A 22,403-nucleotide genomic window follows, 5' to 3' on the forward strand; every position below is an offset into this window, starting at 1 on the left:
ATCAATCAATTAATTAACTTTAAACAAACAAACAAACAAAAAGAGTCCTGGGAGTGGTCTGCAGACAATTACCTAAGAGAGAGCCTCCTGTCCATTTATGGGTGGAAGACCGCCATTGTTCTGGAGAATCTAAAGTGACCCGCAAAGCCTGCGCAGGAGGGAGAGCTCCCTTCATGGCCCATCTCTCAGGGCCTCAGAGCGCCGGCTCCCTGGATTTACAGGCCCACTGCCCCATCCCAACTCTCTGAACAGCCAGCCCAGAACCATGGGGGCTTCTTTTCGGACGTTCTCCTTGGCCTTTAGAGGACTTGGGCCTCGGGCCCTCTCCTGATGAGGGCTCGTGATGTAGGCCAAGGCAATGTCCCAGGAGGAAGAGAACCAAGACCCCCAGAGGCCATCCCCCTCCTCTCTCCTCCTTCCTTCCTTCCCTTTCTCTCTGCTCTTGACATTCACACGCACGGAGACGTGCACAGACACAAAAAGACGCTCTAGTGCACAGGGATCCGTGTAGAATTAATGCCTCACAGCCTATTTACAGACATTTTACCAAACAAAACATCAACTCCCAATGTTTGACAGGAAGCCCCTCCCCTCTTGTCAGGAGCGATCCCTCCTAAAGGGGGTTCCCAGAGATGAGCAGCAAAAACCCCAGGAAGGGGAGAGGGAAGAAAAGGAGCGATTATGAGACGGGAGAAGGTAAAATTATAAGGTTGGAGCTGTCAAGGCAAAAGAAGGAGGGGGGGGGGTTAGGCAAAGTGACTCCACTATTAGAGACTCGGTGTGAAGCACAGAATTCACAACAGCCGAAAATCTTGGCGCTTTGTCTGTGGAATAACAGAGACTCGGCGGCCTGAGGGCTGAGAGGCGTCAGAAGCCGCCCCACACACAGCCCGGTCTGCTCACAAGCAGCGCACATCCCCTAAGACACATAGGACTCAGTAGCACCCACCACCCCCAGGGCCACCCCCACAGGCCACTTCCTACTGTACCTCTATCCCACCATCCTGTCCTCTCTCCCAAGGAGCACCTTGGAGGAGACCAAAGTTGGGAAGGAAAAGCGGAAACTGAAGTGGAAAGGGGAGCAGCAGTGTCCCCATCATGGACAGGAATGAATGGTGGAGGCAGGCTTCCTGGGCCCATCCGGAAAGGAACGCACTTGGGTTTACTGCTCATGCCTCTGCCTGCTCTGCTCTGTGCCTCAGAGGACCAGAGGTGCATTCTGGAGAAGCCAGGGTGTGGCTGGTGTCCCTGCAGGGGAGCAGGAGGGCACAAGTCCCTTTGTATCCCTGTACGCCCTCCTCCCAACTTCCCCCACCCAGAGGGGCCTGTCAGGCTCCAACGGCAGGAAAAGGTCTGAGTCCCTCATGCCCAGGCGCCTCGGTGGGCAGTGAGGACAAGGGCAGGGGGGGCAGTGAGAAAGGACAAGTGTCCCAATCCATGTCCAGCTCTTGCTGCCAGAAAAGGGAGGGAGGGGAATGCACAGAAATGTCCCCAGCCTGTGGTCCCTGACACCCACCAGTAGTCAACACACCGGGGTCGCTGGCTTGGGCTGCCTGTTCTCTCCCACTCCCGCCCAGGGACAGACTTGCTAAAGTCTCCAGTCCTAGCACCAGGGAGTCCTCGGGGCCTTCCTCTGGTCTGACTTGCCCACTGCCATCCCTTTCCTTTGCTCTGTCCAGGGTTCCCCACCCTGACACCTCTGCCATCGGGACAGGATCGTTCTCTGCTGTGGGGGGCCACAGTGTTCATTACAGGACACTTAGCAGCATCTCGGGCCTCAGCCCACTAGATGCCAGTAGTAACACTCCCCCTAGTAGTGATGACCAAAAATGTCTCCAGACATTGCCAGAAATCCCCTGGGGACAGAATCTTTTACACACACACACACACACACACACACACACACACCCCGCTGAGAACCGCTGTGCTCTAGGATCACCTGCGTCCTCTCCCAGGAGCAGGTCACACACGGCTCCGGGCTGGCACAGACCAGGTGCTTCTGTGTGTCCACACAAATCAATGGGGGGCTGGGGGCTGCAGAGTCCCTTCGGAAGAGAGCCACCACCCCGTCCGGACAAGTGCCACCATGTCTATACCCGCAAAGGCCTGTACCTTTAGGCATAGGGCCGCGGAAGGTCAGGGTGCCTGGGGGCCCTCCCTGTCCTCAGCCCTGTTGACCTCCCTTGTCATGCCAGCACCCACAGTGGGAACTCAGCCCCCGCCCCCCCAAACCTGCCCAGCTCCCGGGAAGGGCTGTTGTCCCTGTGCCATATCAAAACATGGGGCTTTTAATAGCAGCTTCCTGTGGGGCTGGACTCCCCCCACCCCTCGCCTCTCACTCAGCCCGGCTCCTGACGGTGCAGCCACAGCGCCCTGTAATTAGGGCAATTGTAATCTCTTTTACTAACAGGTAGATTAATAGCAAGGCAGGTTCACAAAGAGCCCTAGAAAGGAGCTGCTCACTGCGGAGCAGGCAGGGAAGGGCCTGACGCTTTGTGGCAAGTGCACTTCATGGCCCCACTTGCTCCATCTAAAGCGGCTCTGGGCCTGGAATCTGCTGGCTGTGCCCCTGGGCGACCCGGGTACTCACTGGGTGACAGGGGCTGGGAGTGGGGGGGCCGGGAACTGCGCTCTCCTTGGGCTTCTGTGGCCTCATGGGAGCACCAACAGTTGGAATCCAGTGACCCTCCAAGTTTCCCCTTCCGTCCCAAGGGTGTGATTCGCACTGACTTTTACACACACACACTCCAACCCACGCTCATACACAGACACCCACCTCCTGACGCTCCGACACACACGCACAGACACTCACAGGGTAACACATGCTGCACACTCACAGCGGAAAAGAACGGACGAAGTTTCATAAACACGCATCCCACCCACGATGGCACGGCCAAGGGCCCTGGAGGCAAAGGATGCCTGGCACTGCCACACGCAGCTGCCGCCGCAAGAAGAGGAGGGAAGAAAGGCTTCGGGGGACAGGCCTCTCCCCGTTCGTGGCTCTCACCACCGCTACACCTCCCAGGCCTCCTGCTGGGCCTCAGGGGTCACGGGGCGGCCCCCACCTCACGGGGTGCCATGGGACAGTCAGGCTCTGGGCAAGATTGGAGCACCGAGCAGAAGGGCTGGGGGACAAGAGGTCTGAGATGCTGCAGCCTCAACGGACCAAAGAGAAGTAGACAGTGACACGAGGCCTGCGTTCAAGGTGAGTGAACATGCGAGCGTGCACCGGCAGACGCAAGGGGGACCAAGCCCGAGGGAAGCACGCTCACACGCACGTGCCCCTGGAGACTTGCAGGAGGAGACCGTCCTGGCTCCGGGGTAGGGCACAGGGGGCTGTGTGTCCCAGCCTGCGTGGCCCTGGGGGATGCCACCTCTGGGGCACAGGATGGATGTGTTTGTGTGTGTCCCTAGCCCAGAGTGAGGGACTCGCCCTCCCTCGGCCTCCCCTTCAGTCACAGGAGGAACGCGTCTCCCCAGGCAGGCCGGGCTCCTGGCAGCCAACAGCGGGGCCGGCCTCAGCGGTCAGCAGCAGCTGCGTCCTCGCAAGCTCTCACGGCTTGCACCTCGGCAGTGGCGCAGGGAGGCGGCTGCCACGCAGATGATGTGTCCCACACCTGCTCACTGTCAGGCAGCCCCCGGGGCTCCCAAGGGAACGGACACCGCCATGCCAGAGCTCTGAGGACCCCTCCCCATCAGCAGGGCTAACAGAGAGAGGCCTAGAGTGACATCCAAGATTAGCCCTTACAGTGGACAACAGCATGTGTCCTTTGGGGATACGGAGCCAATGCAACACACATCCGTCGGTCGGGAGAGCATGCAAGTCTTGAATCTTGGGGCTGCGAGTTCAAGCCTCACGCTGCAGGGTAAATTGTACTTCAGTTTGTTTTGTTTTGAAGGGGCAGCCTGATGTAATATGTATGTGAAGTGTGTGTGATGTGTGTAAATGACCGGAGTGTCTTTCTGGGGCTCTGGGTAGCATGAACGGGGTACAGCTGAGGATGTGGACAGGAAAACCGTCCCACGTCATCTGCAGGAGCCAGATTTCCAGGCGGCAATTTAGCAATCCATATGAAGCATCTTCAGAAGAGTGTGCACCCTTTGCCTGGTGACTCAGCTGCCAGCAAGTCTTGTCTGAAGGTCAGACACAGAGCTACCGCGCTCGGTGCGTCAGGATGTCCATCCCAGCAGAATGCACGACATACGGGCTTCTTCCCAGAGAAGGGAGGGCATCAGCTCTGGCATGCTGAAGTCTCAGGCAACCATTTAAAAGGCATGTTTCTATTTTTTTTTAAAGTCCTATTTATTTAAGTAATTTCTATATCCTACGTGGGGCTTGAACTCACTCCCCCGAGATCAAGAGTCAGGCTCTTCCGACTAAGCCAGCTAGGCACCCCTGTATTTTATTTTTTAATAAGCATCTATTTCATTAATAACAAAAGGTAATTTCATTTACTTGTTTATTTATTTAGAGAGCGAGAATGAGTGGGGGTGGGGGCAGAGGGAGAGAGAGAATCCCAAGCAGTCTCTATGCCCAGTGCAAAGCCTGAAGTAGAGCTCAGTCTCATGACCTTGAGACCATGACCTGAACCAAAATCAAGAGTCACTTAACCAAATAAGCCTCCCAGGCGCCCCATAGAAGGTAGTTTCTCATTTCCAAAATGAAAAGGAAATAGAAGTCATTAGAAAAATGTTGAAAATTAGGGGAAATACAGCTAAGGAAAGATGCTAAACCACCAAAATTTAGTTTTTGAAAAATTGTGATGGGGTAGGGCACACGGTGGTGTTAAATTTTAAAAGCAGCACCCGGAAGTGTTTGTATCATAAACTCCAAATTTTAAAGAATAAAATATGTGCATGAATAGGTGCAAAAAATGCAACAAAAGGTGGTTATTTAACATTACATTCTGTAATGTTGACTTTTTACTGATCTCCCTCCGACTTCATGCTTCTCTGGTGTTTTTATGATGAATGGGCACTAATCTTATAATCAGAAAAATACCTTTTTAAAACAGAGGACCGATGAGCAATGGCGCACCTGCGACCATCGCCTCATCACAGAAGAACAACATGAGGCCACGGGAAACCACAGCCCCGTGGGTCCATCGGGATTCATGTGGAACTTTCCCGCTCAAGTGGACTCTACGCCAAATGACCCAGAGCAAGGAGGAGGGTGACAGCCCCAAAGCATGGTCACGCTGCAGCAGGCCACGCTCCTGCGACTGGGCCCCGGGGCCGCTCTCCTACTGGACACAGGGGACTTTGGAAAGGAAACTGGTCTCCAAGAAAGTAACAGGCGGGCACACGGGGCTGGAGAAAGCAGGTTCACGGCTGGGGAGGAGGAGGCTGGCTAGAGGAGCTTAGGGTGGAAAGGGAGAGCTGGGAGTCCCCTGAAAAACTAATGAGACCGACTCTGAGGGCTGAGATAATCAAAGGGGGCAGCAGCGGCCAGAACAGACTTGGGGATTGGCTCAGAAAAGTGACCGTGCGTGTGCCAGTGTGTGAGAAAAAAAATGTTCACATTTCTTTAATAATTTATTAAGAACTACACGCAGCCACCAGAGCCGGGTGCACGTGTACCCGCTGGGGGACAGCAGCCATCTTGGACGGGGGAGGCCAGGGCTAGAGGGGTCTCCAGGAAAGAGAGGCCTGGAGAGCCAGCCATGAGTCTACACCCACACAAGAGGACTGGAGGTGGGGGCTTCTGAGGAAAGAAGAGGGCGCAGGGTGTGGGGGGGGGGTGCCTCGGAGCTAGAGGCAAACCGTCCCGATGTCTGATGCTCCTGCAAAAGGCTCAGGGCTGCAGCCGGCCCGCGGGTGTCTCTGGAGAGGACGTGGGCTCCGGGGACCACGCATCCCTTCCGTCTCACAGGGCTGGCCAGAAAGACAAGAGCAAAGGCCTGGGAGTGGGGGCAGGGTGAACCAGGGCCAGTGGCCCACTCCGTGGTGGCCCCTGTAACAAAGGGCCAGCAGAAGGAGGGGGCCAGGAGGAGGGCTGCTCTTTCCCTATCTTCCTGACACCTCAACAGCCATAAAGCAGAAAAACACATTTTCTTTTTGAGAAAGGAAGTCTCTTTCACCCCATTAACCCACAGCTTCTCACTTGCCTGCCACATTCCTTCCAGCCCTCCAGAAGCTTCTGCCACTCCTCATCTGTCAGAATTCTCCCCTCCTGATGCCTGCTCCCCTGCCTTCACTCCCTTCCCTCATCAGCCCCTTTTCTGATTTTTACCCCATTCTGCGCCTTTGTGTCATTTCAGGGATGGGCACAGGATGCTTCCCAGCTGAAGGTAATTCGATATTCAAAATGGGTTTTGGGGTTGTACAACCCTAGTACGCTGGGCAAGAGACAGATGCGAGGGCAGATAAAACACAGTCCTAGTTCCAAGATTCCAGAAGCAGAAAAACCTATACAATTAAGTGCAAGTGTCACAGGGAAATGAAACTACCTAGCCACCAGCCGAGCCCCGGAGTCGAACTTGTGTTCAAACGGGGCCTCGCCCGGCTGACTGTTCACTTCTGCCGCAGACTCTCCAGAGGAGCCTGTCTCCTAATGAGACACAGAAAGGCAGGACTCGCCGCCTTGGGATCATGCAGCCTCTCCCAGAGAGGGTATGCCAAGGAGGCCAACACATGCCTCTGCCCACAGTCCACAAACCAGCGAGTGGGGCTCTGGCACACCAGGGGCATCCCTGCAGCCAGAGCTCTTTGTTGGAAAGGAACACAATTCAAGAGACCTTGCCAAGCCAGGCTGGCATCTGAGTAATTATATTAATGAATCTCTGAGTTAAAAAATCTAATATTAAATGGTGGCTTCGGGACCATCATCCTCGGTTACCGACCCACGTGGCCGAACAGTCCTGGGCAGCAGCATGGCTTAAACAGTCCGTGCGTGTGCATGTGCGTCTGTGTGCGTGTGTGTGTGTGTGTGTGTGTGTTGTTTAATTTAAAAGAAATGCTTGTATTTGAAACGGTGCCCAGAGATCTGTGTGCCGGGCCCACTTTATAAACCACAATACCATAAATAAGTGAGAGAAATCTGGCCCATCCTCAGGGCAGGGGCCTCTCATTTGGCCATACTCTCGGGCTGGCAATACCCTGAGGGTTACTAGTCCGCAGAGCAGCGGCCTTTGTGTTCGAAGCCAGCGCTGCTCCCCACAGAGTTCCCCTTGGCGCTGCAGGCAGGGCCTTGCTTGCAGACTTCTGGGCCCTGCCTCCCCAGTCCACGCTCGCTAGCATCTCGATCCCGAGTCCAACTCAAAAGTTGAGCTCCACACATACAAGGGACATACTGCAACCAGCTGATCCTCCGGTTCTGGCCAACTACCTGGTGCAGAGCAGACCAATGAGCCACCATACTGGCCGCCGTCTGTGGGTCCCCGCCCCCAGCAGAAACAATGACCCGAGTGGCCACACTATGCTTGTGGTCAGGGCCAGAGGGCACCGAGAAGACTACAGCCACGTGGTCCACTCAACAGGCACTAAACACAGGTGAGAAGAAGGTGCTGTGCTCTGCTGATTACCTTTCCCGTGCGCATGCAAAATGTAATCTGCTACAAGTGACATCGGGGAAACCCGATTTCTGTGACCTCCGTGTGTCGGCAGAGGCTGCAGCTCCCTCATCCTGTTCCACCGGTAAAGTCTCTTCTCAGTGGCAGAGTCCTGCCCTAGTTGCTGGGCCTAGGAGTGGGCTTCTCAGGAAACAAGTCCTGGCTCTGGACCCGGTACACTTGGGGGACCCGTTGGGCCGGCAGCCACAGCCACCTGCTCAGGTCTGCACAGGAAGTACTTGCCTGGAAGGTGAGGGAAGCAGGCAAGCTTTGCCTCTTGGAAACTCCTCGACAGGCAATAAGGAATTGCTGTTTAATGATTTCTCCATTATTATCATTTTGTAATAACAGGCAAAAGATCCACACCAGCACCAGGCTGCCTAGCAAGGCCTTACACTCGACACTGTCTTAGCCGCACAAGCCTCTGAGCTTTGAGGGGGAAAGACCCTCTCGGAAGCCTCATGATTCCCTAGAAAAAGTCTCCCAGCCCTAGAGCCCTACACATAACCAAGCAAAGCACAGGAAATAGAGCTGCAAGATATGCAGAACGGAGGCCGGGGGTGTGTGGGGGGGTGCCCTCTCCGATGCCAGAGGCAAGGGCTCTCTTGAGAAGCTCTGCTTACCCTCTCCCTCACGCCCCATGCCCCCAGGCAGGGCTTCTCAGCCTCACCACCTAGTGATGTTTGAGCCAGACGATTCCTTGTTGAGGGACTATCCTGGGCATGGGCTTCTACTCACTAGATGCCGACAGCATCCTCTCCCGGGTGTGCGAACCAAGCGTCTATAGACATGGCCAAATGTTCCCCAGAGGTCAAAGTCACCCCTGGTTGAAAACCACTGTTCTAGGGTGACCAACCATCCTGGCATGCAAAGGACAGAGGGATTTCCTGAGACAGTGGACTTGGAGAGCTGAAACCAGAAAACTACTGGTCATACTGTGACAACTTACTTGGTCACCCACCCTTCCTTCCTCCCAACTAACCTCCATCCTGCCACCTGCCAACAAACGGATTTCTTCCTCGGGAATGAGAAGAACACCTCTTCACCAGCCAACAGGAAACTACGTCTCATACACCAAAATAGAGGACAGCCCACCCCATAGCTTCTTCTGGGGCCAAAATATTATCCTCGCCTCCTGTGTCTTCCCAGGCGCCAACTCCCAGTGCCATGACTTCCAAAAGGCTCTCTGAGACGTGCTCCAAATTGCTCACATATTTCTTATATTACTAAGGCCAGAATTGGCCTAAAACCTCGAGTAGGGGAAGCTGTCCCGCCTTGGGGAGGACACGACTGGGGTGCAGGGTTCTGGTTTGCCCATGTTCAGCTCCCCTTAAGCTGGTGGCCCTAGAGCCATGGAGAGGTCACCGAGGACAGGGAAGAATGAAGAGAGACCATGGGCTCCCCCGTTCTCCCTAACAGGCAGCTGAGTCTCTCACAACCTGCTACACACGAGGAGGGACCCTGAGACCCTCTAAAGAAGAGATGAAAGAAAATGGAGTTTCTTGCCCTGGCACTGGTTGAACACCGAAGGGTAGATGGCCCGTCCTCACCCCACGGACCCCACCCTGCTCAGCCCCAGGCACGGTAACCACCCCTCTCCCAGCTTTCTAACCATTTGCCTCCTCCCTTTAAAGGCCTCTCTTTGCTTGGTCCCCCAGGGAGCGTTCTTATTACTATGGAAACAGTGATGTCAGGTGGCCGGGTGAGGCTGCAGGTCCCTCCCACCACCTCCTAAGTAGGTACCCTGTCTGCCTACGTCACCACTCAGAAATTTATAGCCCAGCGCCGGGTATTTATAAGGTGGCTCTGGTGTGACCACAGATTCAGTGCAGGGCTGGCAGCTATTTATAGTCAGAGAATATACACTTATTACACACACACATACACACACACACACCCCGTATTCTGGGCCACGTGTTATATAACTGCCATTATGCAATAACACCCATTATATAATAATTATGCGCTAATGGGGATATAATCTGCAGGCATAATAAGGACACACTCCTCAAAGGCCGCACTCAGTCAGCCTCCTGCAGGCCGCCTCCAGGGATCTCCTGATCTCTTGCATTTACTCCGCCCACTCCAGAAGAGTCACCAGGTGTCACCCTACTCCCGGCTGTCATCTGCAGCTTCCCCTAGACCAGCTGACCCAGCCGCAAAGCTCTCTCCAGATTTCCTTCTCCCAGTCTTATCCGTGCCCCTGGCCTGGAGGGAACACTCTTCTCTCTGCCATAGTTTTAAGCGCGACGCAAAGAATTATGATGTGATAAATCCTGGAAGGCTGAGGTACACTTCAGCCCCCCCCCCATTTAAAAAAATATTGTATTTATTTATTTATTTGAGGGACAGCGCGAGAGAGCGAAAGAGAGAGAGAGAACAAGCCAGCAGGGGTGGGGAGAGCAGAGGGAGAAGCAGACTCCCCGCCGAGCAGGGAGCCTGACCCAGGACTCAGTGTCTGGACTCCAGGATCATGACCGGAGCGGAAGGCAGATGCCTAACTAACTGAGCCACCCAGGCGCCCCCACCCCCATTTTAAGAAAGGAAAAAAGCAGTAGCCGCCTGTGACCCTGGAAGGAGCCTGGGATGCCAGGCTAGTTGACGAAGAGTCTACCCCACGCAGAGGTTCACTCTGGCCCTTCAGGAAAGAGCTGGGAAGCTGGCTCCAGAGAGGAGAGGCTGGGGCCAAGCAGGGCACAGCCAAGCAGGCCACTTCTCAACAGCCTCTCTTTCCCTCAGTGCCCCTGCCACACTGCCACTCCCATGATGGCTGAGCCTTTGGCGGGGGTCTCAGCACAGGCTGGGGCTCAGGCCCTGACTTCCACCATCCAGGTTACACAGCCGATAGAAATGCACACACACCCCCACACACACAGGATCTTGGCTGCTCAGACACTAACGCACATCCTGCTGGTCACCCAGCTCCCAGAAAGGACAAGCAGAAACTGTCACCTAGGGGGAAAAGAGGTCATGGACGTTGGCTCCACACCTAGGGTGACGGAAGACACGGGTAGAATGGGCAGGGAGTAGGAAAAGTCAAGACCGCAGTGGCACTCCATGGACCCAATCCAATTAGCCCAAACGTACCACTGGCTCTTAAGACAGTTATCTCCATATTTAAGTTATTTGATCTACGAATTGATAAAAAAAATATTAGAAGAGCCTACACAGATCAGGGAAGTGAGTTTCCCTCTGGCGCAGGAGGGTTGTTTGGGGAGCTTGTCTGTCTCTTTCATTTCTCTATTGTTTGAATTTTTTTTTTTAGAAAGAGTGTGTTTTACTACCGCAATAAAAAAAAAAAAAATTGAATCCATCATTTAAAAAGAGTAGCGCGGAGGCTCAGGTGACACTTCTGGTCTCTGCGTCCCACGTTGCAGAAACGAATGCCTGCTGTTCCTCGGGGTCTGGGACGGCACTGACAGTGTCACCAGCTTGTCATAAAGGCCTGCGTCGGCTGGATAGCAGACCCCCTGCTCTAGTCCCCAGATCAGCACCCCCAGGACACAGACCACGACGCAAGATACTAGGAGGAACATTCAATAGGACACTCCTAGATGGGCTCCTGATTCTTACAAGCGAGAGGAGCCGCCGGGCTGCTTGAGCCCAGGCTTCTGATGCCCAGGAAGGGAAAATGGCATACCACATGCAGAACAGAGGGGGCTCAGAGGTTCTGTTGCCACGAGACTGAGAGGAGAGGCAAGAAGTAAATGCGGACAAAGTTCTGAATCCCTCTCTTTCTTCCAGGCCAGAGGCTCTCTGCTGGGGAAATTCTCTCCCGATGGAAATGTCTGGAGCTACTTTGGTTGTCACACCTGGGGTGGGGTGCTGCAACTGACATCCAGCAGGTGGAGGCCAGAGATGATGTTAAGCACCCCACAGGGCACAGGACCGTCTCCAGGACAGAATGGTCTGGCCGGAAAGCCAGCAGTGTTGTGGTTGGGAGACTTGGCTCTACCTACGGGAGCTGTTGTTGGTGGCTGAGAGGGTATGTCTCCGTCTCACTAGCCACAGAAACAGGAACATGTCTAGCGGGCGCTAGCCTCTCACTACAACCCCACCTCCCCACATGCTGGGAGAGTGTTTATGCACACAGACCTGAAGTTTTCAAACTTTAAGGAAGAGGTAAGGCGAGAGTTTACGTGAGGGAGCATCAGAGACAATGTAGGGAAGATTACTGCAAGCGTCCAGCAATCATCTGGTTAATTAGGATAATTACATTCATTTTTATTTCAAACATTGATTCCAAGCAGACTCCCAGGAAAAGGGCGTGACAGAGCAAGGATCAGGGATCCCAAGATCCAGCCGAGCTGCCTGGCCCCAGGCCTGGACTTTCTGCCCACTCTACCTCCCCTGCCCCACACTCCAGGGAGGGGTGCCAAGAAGCCAAGCTGGCCACTGCAGGGTGAAGACATCCAGTGGACTCAACCCGACCCATATCATGCTGCCTCTCAGGTCGGAGGCAGGGGGCCAGCTGGTGGGGAGGCCAGTGTCAAGGACAGGCCAGGTGCCCGATCACTGTCTCCACCCCACGTGCTCAGCAGCTGGGGGAGCCCTTGAGCCGAGCCACAGGCTAGACTCCAGCCCCACGGTCTCAGCTCCTAGAGAGCAAGGGAGACCATGGGGACCCACACAGCTTTCTCCCGTGAGACTCTGCCAAGGCCAGCAATCCCCATGAAGTTCAAGGAGCAGTAAAGTCCACAGGTGGAAGTGCTCAGTGACCCGGATCCTGGGGTCCTTCTGCCGGCAACTCATCGCGTGATCCGAGTGCCACGACACCTCTGTACTTGGGTTCCCGTCTCTGTACGGGCCCAGGGATAATAATTCCTGCCCTGTCTATATCACTCAACCATTTTGAGAAGGGACTCAGCTTCTGGCGGCTGAAAAGGCTCAGCCAGCTGACAAAAATGAGCTAATTCCTCACTGTCTTTCAAGGTGTGGTTCAGACAGGTCATCTTCCAGAAGACTCCCAGGCCCCCCGGATCTGATTCACTGATCCCCCCGCACACAGAGACTGCTGTGTGTCACCTGAGCACAAATACATTCAGCCAGGAGCACAGATTTAAAACTAGAGTCGGTGTGAGAATCTGGGTGGTTAACACACACAGACAGGACTCAGCATGGTGCCGTAGTCAGAACTGGGCCTTTGAGGGAAAAAACGGAATTAAAGCGGGGAAGGGAGAGCAGGGGTGTGCCCCTTCCTCCATTGGACAGGGAACAAGAAGTTGTTGGGAGCCTGAACAAATGGATGCCCCTTAAGTTACTGGATGTCCCTCAGATAACAGCGAACAATGGTCCTGACCTGGGGCAGCCGCGTGCCAGGCCATCATTAAGACATCAAAAGTGAAGACAAGAGCCAGAACACCCCCCCTACACACACACACACACACACACACACACACACTCCCCAACAGACGGGCGCCACAGTGGCTGGTGGGGGGACACGTCACTTGGGAGACAAGCCCACAAAGAGCAACCCCAGAATATTTTTTTAATCCCCAAAGGGCCAGAAAATCAGTTAGTAGATATCCATCCGACAGAGTGAAAAACACAGGCACCCAGGAGGTGAGGCCCGTCCAGCCAAAGCTCCCTGTGCAGAGCAGCCCCTCCGCCCACTGGGACCCTCTTCTAATGCCAGCAACCCCTCGGCTCAAACATGCTTAAAATGGCGACGGCGGCCTGTGGGGCCGGCGTTTGTCGTGCTGTTTTCCACGGTGCCCTTGGTGCCAAGAAAAACCTATCATCAGAAATGCCATCAGCTATATTTATCTATCTCTCAGCCCCCCAGCCTCCTCCTCCCGTCTGCCAAGCAGGCCCCGCGGAGCCCCCTCACCCAGTGGGCACGCTTCCCTGTTGCTGACGCCCGTGACCACCTGCCCAAGCCTCACGCTCCAGCGTTCCCTTCCCGAGCCGTGGCACTGAGGCCTCCACACAGACACAGCCACCAACGGGCCGCCCCTCTCCTTACCGCATGCTGGGAGGCACCCACATGAGCTACAAGCAGGCACCGCGACAGGCACCGGTCCTGGTGTCTCTGGCCCCAAACCACTGGCGAGGGCAGCCCTCTGTCTCCTTTTGGCCTCAGCTCCCTGTCCTCAAAGTCCTCCAGGAGCCGGGGGCCGTGTCCTCTGGGAGGGGCACCATGGCTGCAGCGTCTCGCAAACCAGCCATCGTGGAGAGACAAGAGGTACGGGGTGGGGGTCTGGAGCAGGGGGGCAGTGAGAGAGTCAGCCTGGAAGGAACGGGGCTCGTCTCAGGCCAGGAGGCTACAGGACGCCAGGCTGCTGCGTAGACCTGTCACCCCTCCACTTCACTCCCTGACGGAGAGCAGGGAGACCCAGCCTGTATTTGAAGACACTTAGAATCTCCAAGGAATGTGCATGCTGGAAGGATCCTCATTCCCTTCCCATCCGAGAGAGGAACGGCATAATCTGGGACACTAAAGGGAAAACGGCAAAGTCAAGGTTCAGGACTACTCAAACCCTACAGCTGTGCCAAGGCCTCTACTAGGGACACACGGGACGTACGAGGCCAATACAGGACTGTCCCTGGGTGCCAGGCATGTCAGACCTTTCCCTACCCAAGCAGCGGGCTCTAACCTGACCTTTCCCACCCTGGGGCCTAGCACTGGATGTCTGAAGGTGAACCAACCACCATATCCTAAACCCCCACACCTCCTCCTCTCGCTTCGTGGGGGCAGCCCCCCCGTCCCTCGTCAGCCCTCTCCCCAGAAGACCGCCCATTGCCTCCAAGCCCCCAGCTCAGGAAGGAGTTCCAGGGAACAGACCCCTCTGAGAATGAAGCAACCCAAATAAAAATTTTAAAACCCAGAAGCTCTTTCTCTCCAGCCCCCTCCCCCTCCACTGGCAAATGAAAACAAACAAGAAATCAAAGAGGCCTTTTGTGCGAGCACCGCGCTGACACGGCTGGGGCCTTTGAAAGGACTTCTGAATCGGACACTGAAGGATAAAATAACTGAAGCGTGGCAGCTCCTGAGACAGGGGTGGGGGGTGGGACCGATGGGGCAAAGAGAGAAAGGGGTGGGGTGGGAGCCACCCTCTCTTCCTTGGGCAGAAAAGGGGATGCTCAGCTGGGCCCTACTCTGCGCAGCTGCTGCAGGACACCAGAACAGAGGGGGACCGTGGCGCTGCCCTCCGCCCCTCCGGCCCACCCTTCCCGGGCGCCCCAGGTCTCTGCAACACTAGAAAGTGGCAGAGATGAGCCCTGCCTCCCTCTTCACGGCCCCTGGTGAAGCCTTTGCGGGTCTTTCCTCCCCTCCAGCATGGATCACTGCACATTCACGCCTACGGGACAGCGCCTTCTAGAAGTCATCATGAGGCCCTCGCGCAAAACCTGCCAGCTGCAAGCAGGAGACTCTGTTCTTAGAAGGGCCTCGCTCACAGTAGGTTCACCAAGTGCGGATTTCATGAAAAAAGGAAATTCGACCACCCTGTGGCAGTGCCAAAAAGTAAACTGAATCCTCAGGAAGTAAGTCCTTCTGGGTGTCTGAAGCCCAGCCCTCCTGCTGCAGAGCGGCCCTGTTTCCTCTGGGTGGTGGAGTACATTTGGTCACCATGCTCAGGCATCCGGGTCCCCTCTGGCTTAATCACAGCCCAAGCTCTGCCGGTTCAAGCTCAGACAAGGGTGAGTCTTTCTTTTCCCTTGAGCTACAGCTTCCAACTGAGCCAGCAGAGTGAGCACTCCACCAAGAGCTCTGTGCATCATGGCCAGTGCGGACCCCTGACCAGCGGGGCAGACAGACAGGAGCAGATAGTCAAGGGAGTCCTAGAATGAGACCAAGCCAAAGGACTGGGTCTGGGTATTTCTGGTCTCCTCTTTGGGGTCACATCCCCTCTTGAGGCTAGCCTGACCCCCTATTACTCTTTCATCCCACCGAGCAAGACATCAGCATCCCCAGTCACATTGACAGAGCACAGGGGGCTTGGGTCAGCTTTACAGGTGTGCAACCCGGACAGTCACACATGCCCCATGCTTGGTTTTAATGCTATCACTGTTGTCACACTGCTATCCCTAAGCGTTTCGAACTAGGAGCCCCACACTTACATTTTGCACTGGGCCCCACAAATCACGGAGCTGGAAGGCCGGGCAAATCCTGTGGCTACCATGGGATCTGATCGTGCCCGGAGTTTGTGTGTTCTGTAATAAATGCTCCAGTTTAAGAGGGCCTCCAGGAAGCGGTAACCAAAATGGCAAGGGCTCGAGGAGCTGCGTCCAGTGCGGGCGGTGGGAGGGACTGGCAACGTTTGGCCTGGAGAAAGAACAGCCTCCTGGGGGGAACGGTGGAAAGGAACCCTGAGAGCGGGCTTCGGCCTCTAAGAGCCTGCCAATGTTACAGAAAACTTGGCTCTCACCTTGTGTCGTCCCTTACCAGAAATAAGGCTGGCAGGTGAAGGTGACAGGGAGGCAGTCTTGGGCTCACGAAGTCCTAACAGCAGTGACGGCGGCCGCCGTGAGCCATGGCCTGCTCTGTGCCCCGTGCCCGTCTCTGCACGTGTTAGCTGCTTTCATCCCCTTCACCAGTCTCTGGGTTGGACCAACAGAAGAATTTTACAACTGAACTTGACCTTTGCACGACACCAACGTCTCCTCCAGGGTGTTCTAAAGGGGACCTTACGTTGGGTTAAAAGATGATCCGCAAATCTTGCAAATCTTAGGAATCTGGTTCCCGGCCCCTGCAGTCTCCGCTCGCCCTGGTACCAGATGGTGCTGCCTCAACGACGCAGACCAGTGGCATTTCTGGGCCTTGAAAAAGGAGGCCGTGGGTGAGGTGGCACAGGGGCCACGCTAGGGGTCAGTCCCCCGGGGAGCATGGCGGGTGCTCCTCGGGCCCCTCCCACGCATGGACCCCAGAGCCTCCAGATGGGCCGAACGTCCAGCAAAGTCTTAGGGGCGTTGCTGGCATCGGCTGCATCTTGGCAGGGCTAACATGGCCAAATGATGCCCTCTCCCACCAGGGAAGGACCCAGATGAGCAGTCCTCCATCGGACCTGGAAACCAGTGCTCGCGGCAAAGCCCTGAGCTCTGACGCAGAGAGCAAAAACCAGGAGACTCCTACACCTGAGCAGGGTGACAACGCACTCGGAAAGGTTCTCTTAGACAATTTGTTAGGTGCTAATCCACTTTCCATGACAGGTGCGCTCCAGCCGTCCCGGGACCCGGAGGTGAGGAAGGAGGCAGCCTTTCAGAGCACTGCACCAACAGCCGAAGGGAGCGCCGGCTGCAGAGTCCAGACAGAGAAACCCTACAGGACAAATAACCCAGGCCCTTCGACAGCAACGACCCAAAAACTGCCAGAAAAGAAACCAAGATGGAAGAGGAGGACCACCTAGAGATTAGGAGTCTTGAAAGACCTATCGACCCACTGCACTGCCTGCACCTGATTTTTTGTTTGTTTTTAGAGCTCTAGGCCTAACATGGGGCTTGGACTCACGACCCTGAGATCAAGAGTCGTGTGCTCTGTCGACTGAGCCCGCCAGGCGCCCCTGCGTGCCCCTGGATCCCGATCCTGATCCTGACCCAGACAAACAAACAGAATTAGGAGATGATTAGGAAAATGTGAACACTGACTAGCCTGACCATACTAAAGAAACTCTTGATTATTTTTAGGTGTGACCGTGAAATCGCAGTTACGCTCTTCACAATTCCTTATCTTTGCAGATGTGCACAGATATATTTACAGCTGAACAGCTACAATGTGGGGCACCTGGGTGGCTCAGTCATTAAGCGTCTGCCTTCAGCTCAGGTCACGATCCCAGCGTCCTGGGGTCGAGCCCCACATCGGGCTCCCCGCTCCGAGGGAAGCCAACTTCTCTCTCTCCTGCTTCCCCTGCCTGTATTCCCACTCTCACTTTCTCTCCCTCTGCCAAATAAATAAATAAAATCTTAAAAAAAAAAAAAAGGAAAGAAAGAAAAGCTACAATGCTTGGATTTTCTTCTAAACAACACAGCGTGGGTGGGCAGTGGGGGTATGGATGAGTCGAGACTGGCCGTAAGTTGGCAAACTACTGGCCCCGGTGAAGGGGGTTCCTTCTACATGTGAAATTCTCCACAGTGAAAAGGCAGAGATAAAGGAAAGAGCCACCACCGGAATATCTGGACTCCACGGGCCTGCACTACCAGCCCGTCGGAGGAATCTGACAGCAAGAAGCTGCCATTTCCATTCAATAAAGCATTTTATCACTTACAGATTTTTTTTTTTAATTTTTAATCAATCTCTCCACCCAACGTGGGGCTCGAACTCACAACCCGAGATCGAAAGGCACATGCTCTACCGACAGAGCCAGCCAGGTGCCCCAGATTTTTCTATTTCCTAAGGCCGAAGCCTAGATCAGGGCAGGTCTGAAGATACCAGTCCACCCTCAGGGCCCCGTGGAGGGTTTGTAAAGAACTGAGCCCACCACCAGCCCAGCCCCGCCATCCTTCCCCACACAAGCAAGGGCCTCCAGGACCCACACTTCTGGCCCATCTGCGACCGCCCGCCTTAGGGCCACCTCTTTGGATGGCAGAACATCACCAGGGATACACCTCTCTTCCCCATGACAGTGTTCTCTGCTCTTCCTCAACATCCCCTCCTAAATGGAACAGACACATGGCGAGATTCCTTCCCAGCAGGAAGGCTAGCCCTCATGGAGGCCGGAACAGACTCTGGGTGGTCTTTGGGACCCCGCACACTGGGAGTGGAGCTCCCGACATCACACAGCCATGTCCTTGATTCCTTCCCCAACCACAGCTCCTCGTAAAGCTTCATGTGGGCAAAACAAGAGCACCAAGGGCCACGGATGACGACGGCACCTGCAGGTGAAGCGGCGCTCCCTAGCTGAGGACCGAGTCATACTCTTGCCATCAAACCGGGCACCACCGGCGCAGCCCAGACCGGGTCCTTTGGCCCAGTTTTAAGGAAAGAAAGGTACTTCCTTTAGAATCCACAGCAACTGTTGTCTGAGCCCTTGCGACCCCAGACCGCCTTCCCAGGTTCCGGTGGGAGGAACAAGTGGGGCGGGCTGCTGAGGGCATCGGAGCGCAGGGCATGGAGAGGGCTATGCTGTCCCATCGATGCTGTGTGGGGATTTAGTCAGAAGAAGACATCTTCTAGCAAACTGGGGTGGCCTGGGAGGAAATCCGTGCCTGCTCCTCGCATCCTCGAGACCATCTACCCCGGGCCCACTGTGGCCCGTGCTCCAACGACTCACCCCTGCTCCTGCAGTGAGGCACGTTTGAATTAAAGCCATTCCGGCAAGAAATCCTACCTTGATTGAAATTATCTGGAGTCCAGAGAGCCAGAGTAGGGATGAATTATTTTAAAATGTCCTCAGTTCTCCACTCAGCTTTTGTCCAGGAACTGGACCTCAGCCGGGACAGAAATGGCTGCGGCCACATTCGATGGGGCATGAATTCTCTCATATTCCTGGGCAAATGATCTCATTATGGCTTGGGGGGGCGGGCGGGGATGCCTCCCTTCTCCCGACACCTGCCTGGTTAGTCCAGGAGCCAGCAGGCTGGCCACAAACCGTCTCCTTCATCACACACACTTCATCCTAACTCAGCCCCATGCTGGCAGCAGTCAAGAATCTGGCCTACAATAAAAGAGGAAAGGGAAACAGCTCAGCTACAGAGATCTAGCTAGAGAGCAGGGCAGGGGGAAGCCAGAGAAAGAAGAGTCCTGATTTCCGTCTTAGAGGCCCCAGTGCTGAAGTCAGAAGGTACCCAATCCCCTCTAGAAGGTCTGCCTGGCAGACACAAACTCAAGGCTCCAGGCTCCCCCGAAGCTACAGCACCACCAGGCACACACCCTCCCCACTCTGACTTGCTGTGTAGACAGAGAATGAGAGGATAACTTTTCAAATCTTTCTTTAGTTTATTTTCCAGAAGGAAAAAAGGGCGAGGAGTGGAGAGGACTGGCGGTTGCGCATTCTTCACGAGGGGTCACGAGAGTCCCACAGGGCCAGGTGCAGGCCTAGAAAGATCCATGGAGGGGGCAATGGCTTCCTGCCAGGTCAAAGGTGAGGGGGTTTGTTCCCTGCTTCCAAACAACCACCAAAGCCACCTCTCATGAGAGAGAATGTGAACCAGCAGGGACAGAGGCCTCCGGCACCGCCTCTTCTTCCCCAGAGTTGTCCAGCACAGAAACCCTCAGCGCTCATTCTAGCCCAGGTTACCTTCCTGACGCAGTGCTAAAAGCTCCCCCAAATTTCATGTCTGGATTAAGTCATACCACTCCTCCCAACTTCCCAAACAGGCAAGTGAGTGACCACAGCAGAAAAGTGAGTTGCTTTTCTTTTTTATGAATGAACAGGAAGGAAGACACACACACACACACACACACACACACTCACTCACTCACACACTCACACACTCTTGCGGGGAAAGAACATTCACCAGAGTTGAAGTTAAGCCACATTCTGTTACATTTGCATAAAGAGAGAAAGAAGGGAAACAAGGGGGAAAAAAATACCGGAATGGTGGAAAGGAAAAACACACACACACACACACACAGAAAAAGGTTTGGTAGCCCTCTCATTACAAGTTGGTTGGGCATAATGTAAACACACTTCTGCCTTGCTTAATCACAGAGTGCCGCCCGTTTAGGTTTCAAAGGCGGCAGTAAATTGGGCGTAGCTGAGTGGAGGCTAAAAATTAACCAGCCATCTCTGTTTCAATTTGTAAGAAAACAAAAGCGGAAAGAAATTATAAAAAGGGAAAGGGTGGGGGGGGGGTTGGCGAAAGGACCGGAGGAAGAGAACGGCACCATCCCGACCCAAAATGCTGCGTCAAACTGGAAAAGCCAAGAGGAGAACTGGAACTACTCGGGACACAAAAGGAAAAGGAAAATTTGCAGAGTTTGGGGACTGTTTGTTTCTCGCAGACCACCGCTGCCCCTCCCTGCCATGCCGGTGCCTGGGAGAGCCTCTGTGCTTCCCAGCAGAGGGGTGGGGAGCCTTGGGGTCTCCCCACTGGAGCCAGACTGCGAAGGGACAGCGCAAGGAATCCTCTGCTCCTTTTCACTTTCTGTGAAGTCCAAGGACTTTCCTACTCTTCGGCAGCCAAATCCCAGCCATACCAGCTCCCGCCTGGGCATCTGGGCCCCAGAATCGGCCCGCCTCTGCCTTCTCTCCTCTTTTCTATTCATTCTGGCTCCTAACCGGGGGTTTTACACGCCCCTCTCTCCACCGAACTGCTGCCCACCCCGCTTGTGCCAAATCCCGCTTTTCCCCAGGACTTAGGAGGAAGCCGCAGGAAAGCCAGCACCTGGCTCCCGATACTTCTTCTGACTCATTTTAAATCTCTGCAACGAGTGATTTTTTTTTTTTTTTTTATGTGTGGTAATGTTCATCACCAACTCTCACCATCGTGGATAATTCTGGGGCAGCCTGGCCCCGGTCCTAAGACCTGCAGCGTCTTTTGGGTAAGACGAGTCCTCCAAAGCGGGAGACGCACGACAATCCGGTAGGTAGGGTGGCGAGGGAGCGAAGGAGGAAGAACCAGGAGGGTGGAGGGAAACAGAAGAAGGAGAAAAGGGGTCCTCCGCAGGGGCTTCGGCCCCAGGCAGGACGGGCGCGCTAGTTAGGCCCAGGGCATGGGTCCTTTGGAAAGAAGAGGCACCATACACAAAACCAATGCCGGCAGGTACACTAAAACGGGGAAGGGGCTTGAGAGTGACCTACCTGGAGTGTGGACAAAGTAAGCCAGATAAAGATCCAGTTCTTTGATTGTGACTCCAATGTGATGTGGCTGGACGCAGAGGCCGGGGTTCGAGCACTGGGGCGACTTGTAGAGCCGCTCCCCATCAGTACTTTCCAGGGGGATCCCCTTAAACAAAATCACCATGACCAGGTCCAGCCGCCACACCTTGTCGGCCTGGCGCAGGCAGTCAATCCGCCGGATCTTGCCCTTCTGGTCGGGGTTGGAGAGCACGCAGCAGGGGGGCTTCTTGCCGGTGATGGTCAGCACAAAGTCCTCTCGGAACTCGGGCCGGATGTCTTTGCGCAGCTTGGCCAGCAGCCGGGATGCCCACTTCTGCTTGATCTCGGGCTTCTCGCCCAGCAGCTCGTCCTTCACCGCCCGCTCCTCGTCCTTCGACATCCGCTTCTCGTGCTTCTTGAAGTACTTGCGCTTCCGCGCCTGCAGGTTGAACCAGGTGTAGGAGAAGGCGCGGACGTGAGGCAGCAGCGCCTCGATGAACGGGTGGAACTCATCCTGCAGGCGGCAAGCCGGGAGCATGCGGGGCGAGGGAGGACGGGAGGAGGGGAAGACGGGGTGAGGGGGAAAGAGAAAAGGAGAGAAGAAGCGTTAGAAGGGGGGCACCAGAAAAATCGCCGCCTCCTCCTCCGCCGCCGCGCCCCCCCCCCTCCCACGACAATGTTCTGTCGTGATTGTTCTACGAAAGTGTGGTCTGGAGCCGCCACCAGCCTGGCCAGCCGCTCGCTCCCATGTCAGCCTCGGCAGCCAGACAGAGGCACCCCGCGCCTGAGCACACACCTATTCTCTCTCTCTCCCCCTCACTCACTCACACACACGCGCGCACAGACAACGTTGCCGTCCACACACACACGCTGCTGGTATCCCCGCCAGGCTCTGTCGCGCCCATGACATCTCCATGTTCTGTCGCTGCCGCAAACTCCTGTCAGCTCGCCCCGACGCCGGGTCCCGGCTGCCCCGACTCCCGCGGACGCGCAGGCGAGGCGTGCGGGGGCCGCCTCGTGTCCCGACACCGGTCGGCTTTTGGCCACCCCCAAAAAGAGAGAACATGACATCCAGGAGCCGGGCGAGGAACCGGATTTGGCGTTCTCCTCCCCGAGCTGTTTGCATTCTCTTTTCTCCTGCTCCAATTGGAACATC

At 55.3% G+C, this 22,403-nt stretch overlaps 1 protein-coding gene across 6 annotated transcripts in view; it reads right to left on the reverse strand.

The window, feature by feature from the left end:
- The window catches only part of NFIX (nuclear factor I X), a 98,128-nt gene that overhangs the window by 48,403 nt on the left and 27,322 nt on the right, over positions 1–22,403 (reverse strand). For 4 of the 6 annotated variants that reach the window (XM_045083378.1, XM_004748315.3, XM_013054110.2 and 1 more), the window contains one exon: positions 21,230–21,761. In XM_045083378.1, coding sequence (XP_044939313.1) covers positions 21,230–21,761 — 532 coding nt within the window. Of the gene's footprint in view, positions 1–21,229; positions 21,801–22,077; positions 22,153–22,403 lie in introns of those variants that run through there. The other 2 variants (XM_045083394.1, XM_013054109.2) reach the window with 2 other exon arrangements.

This window comes from Mustela putorius, unplaced genomic scaffold (assembly GCF_011764305.1).
Source record: "Mustela putorius furo isolate JIRA1106 unplaced genomic scaffold, ASM1176430v1.1 tig00000095_pilon_pilon_pilon, whole genome shotgun sequence".
NCBI lineage: Eukaryota > Metazoa > Chordata > Mammalia > Carnivora > Mustelidae > Mustela > Mustela putorius.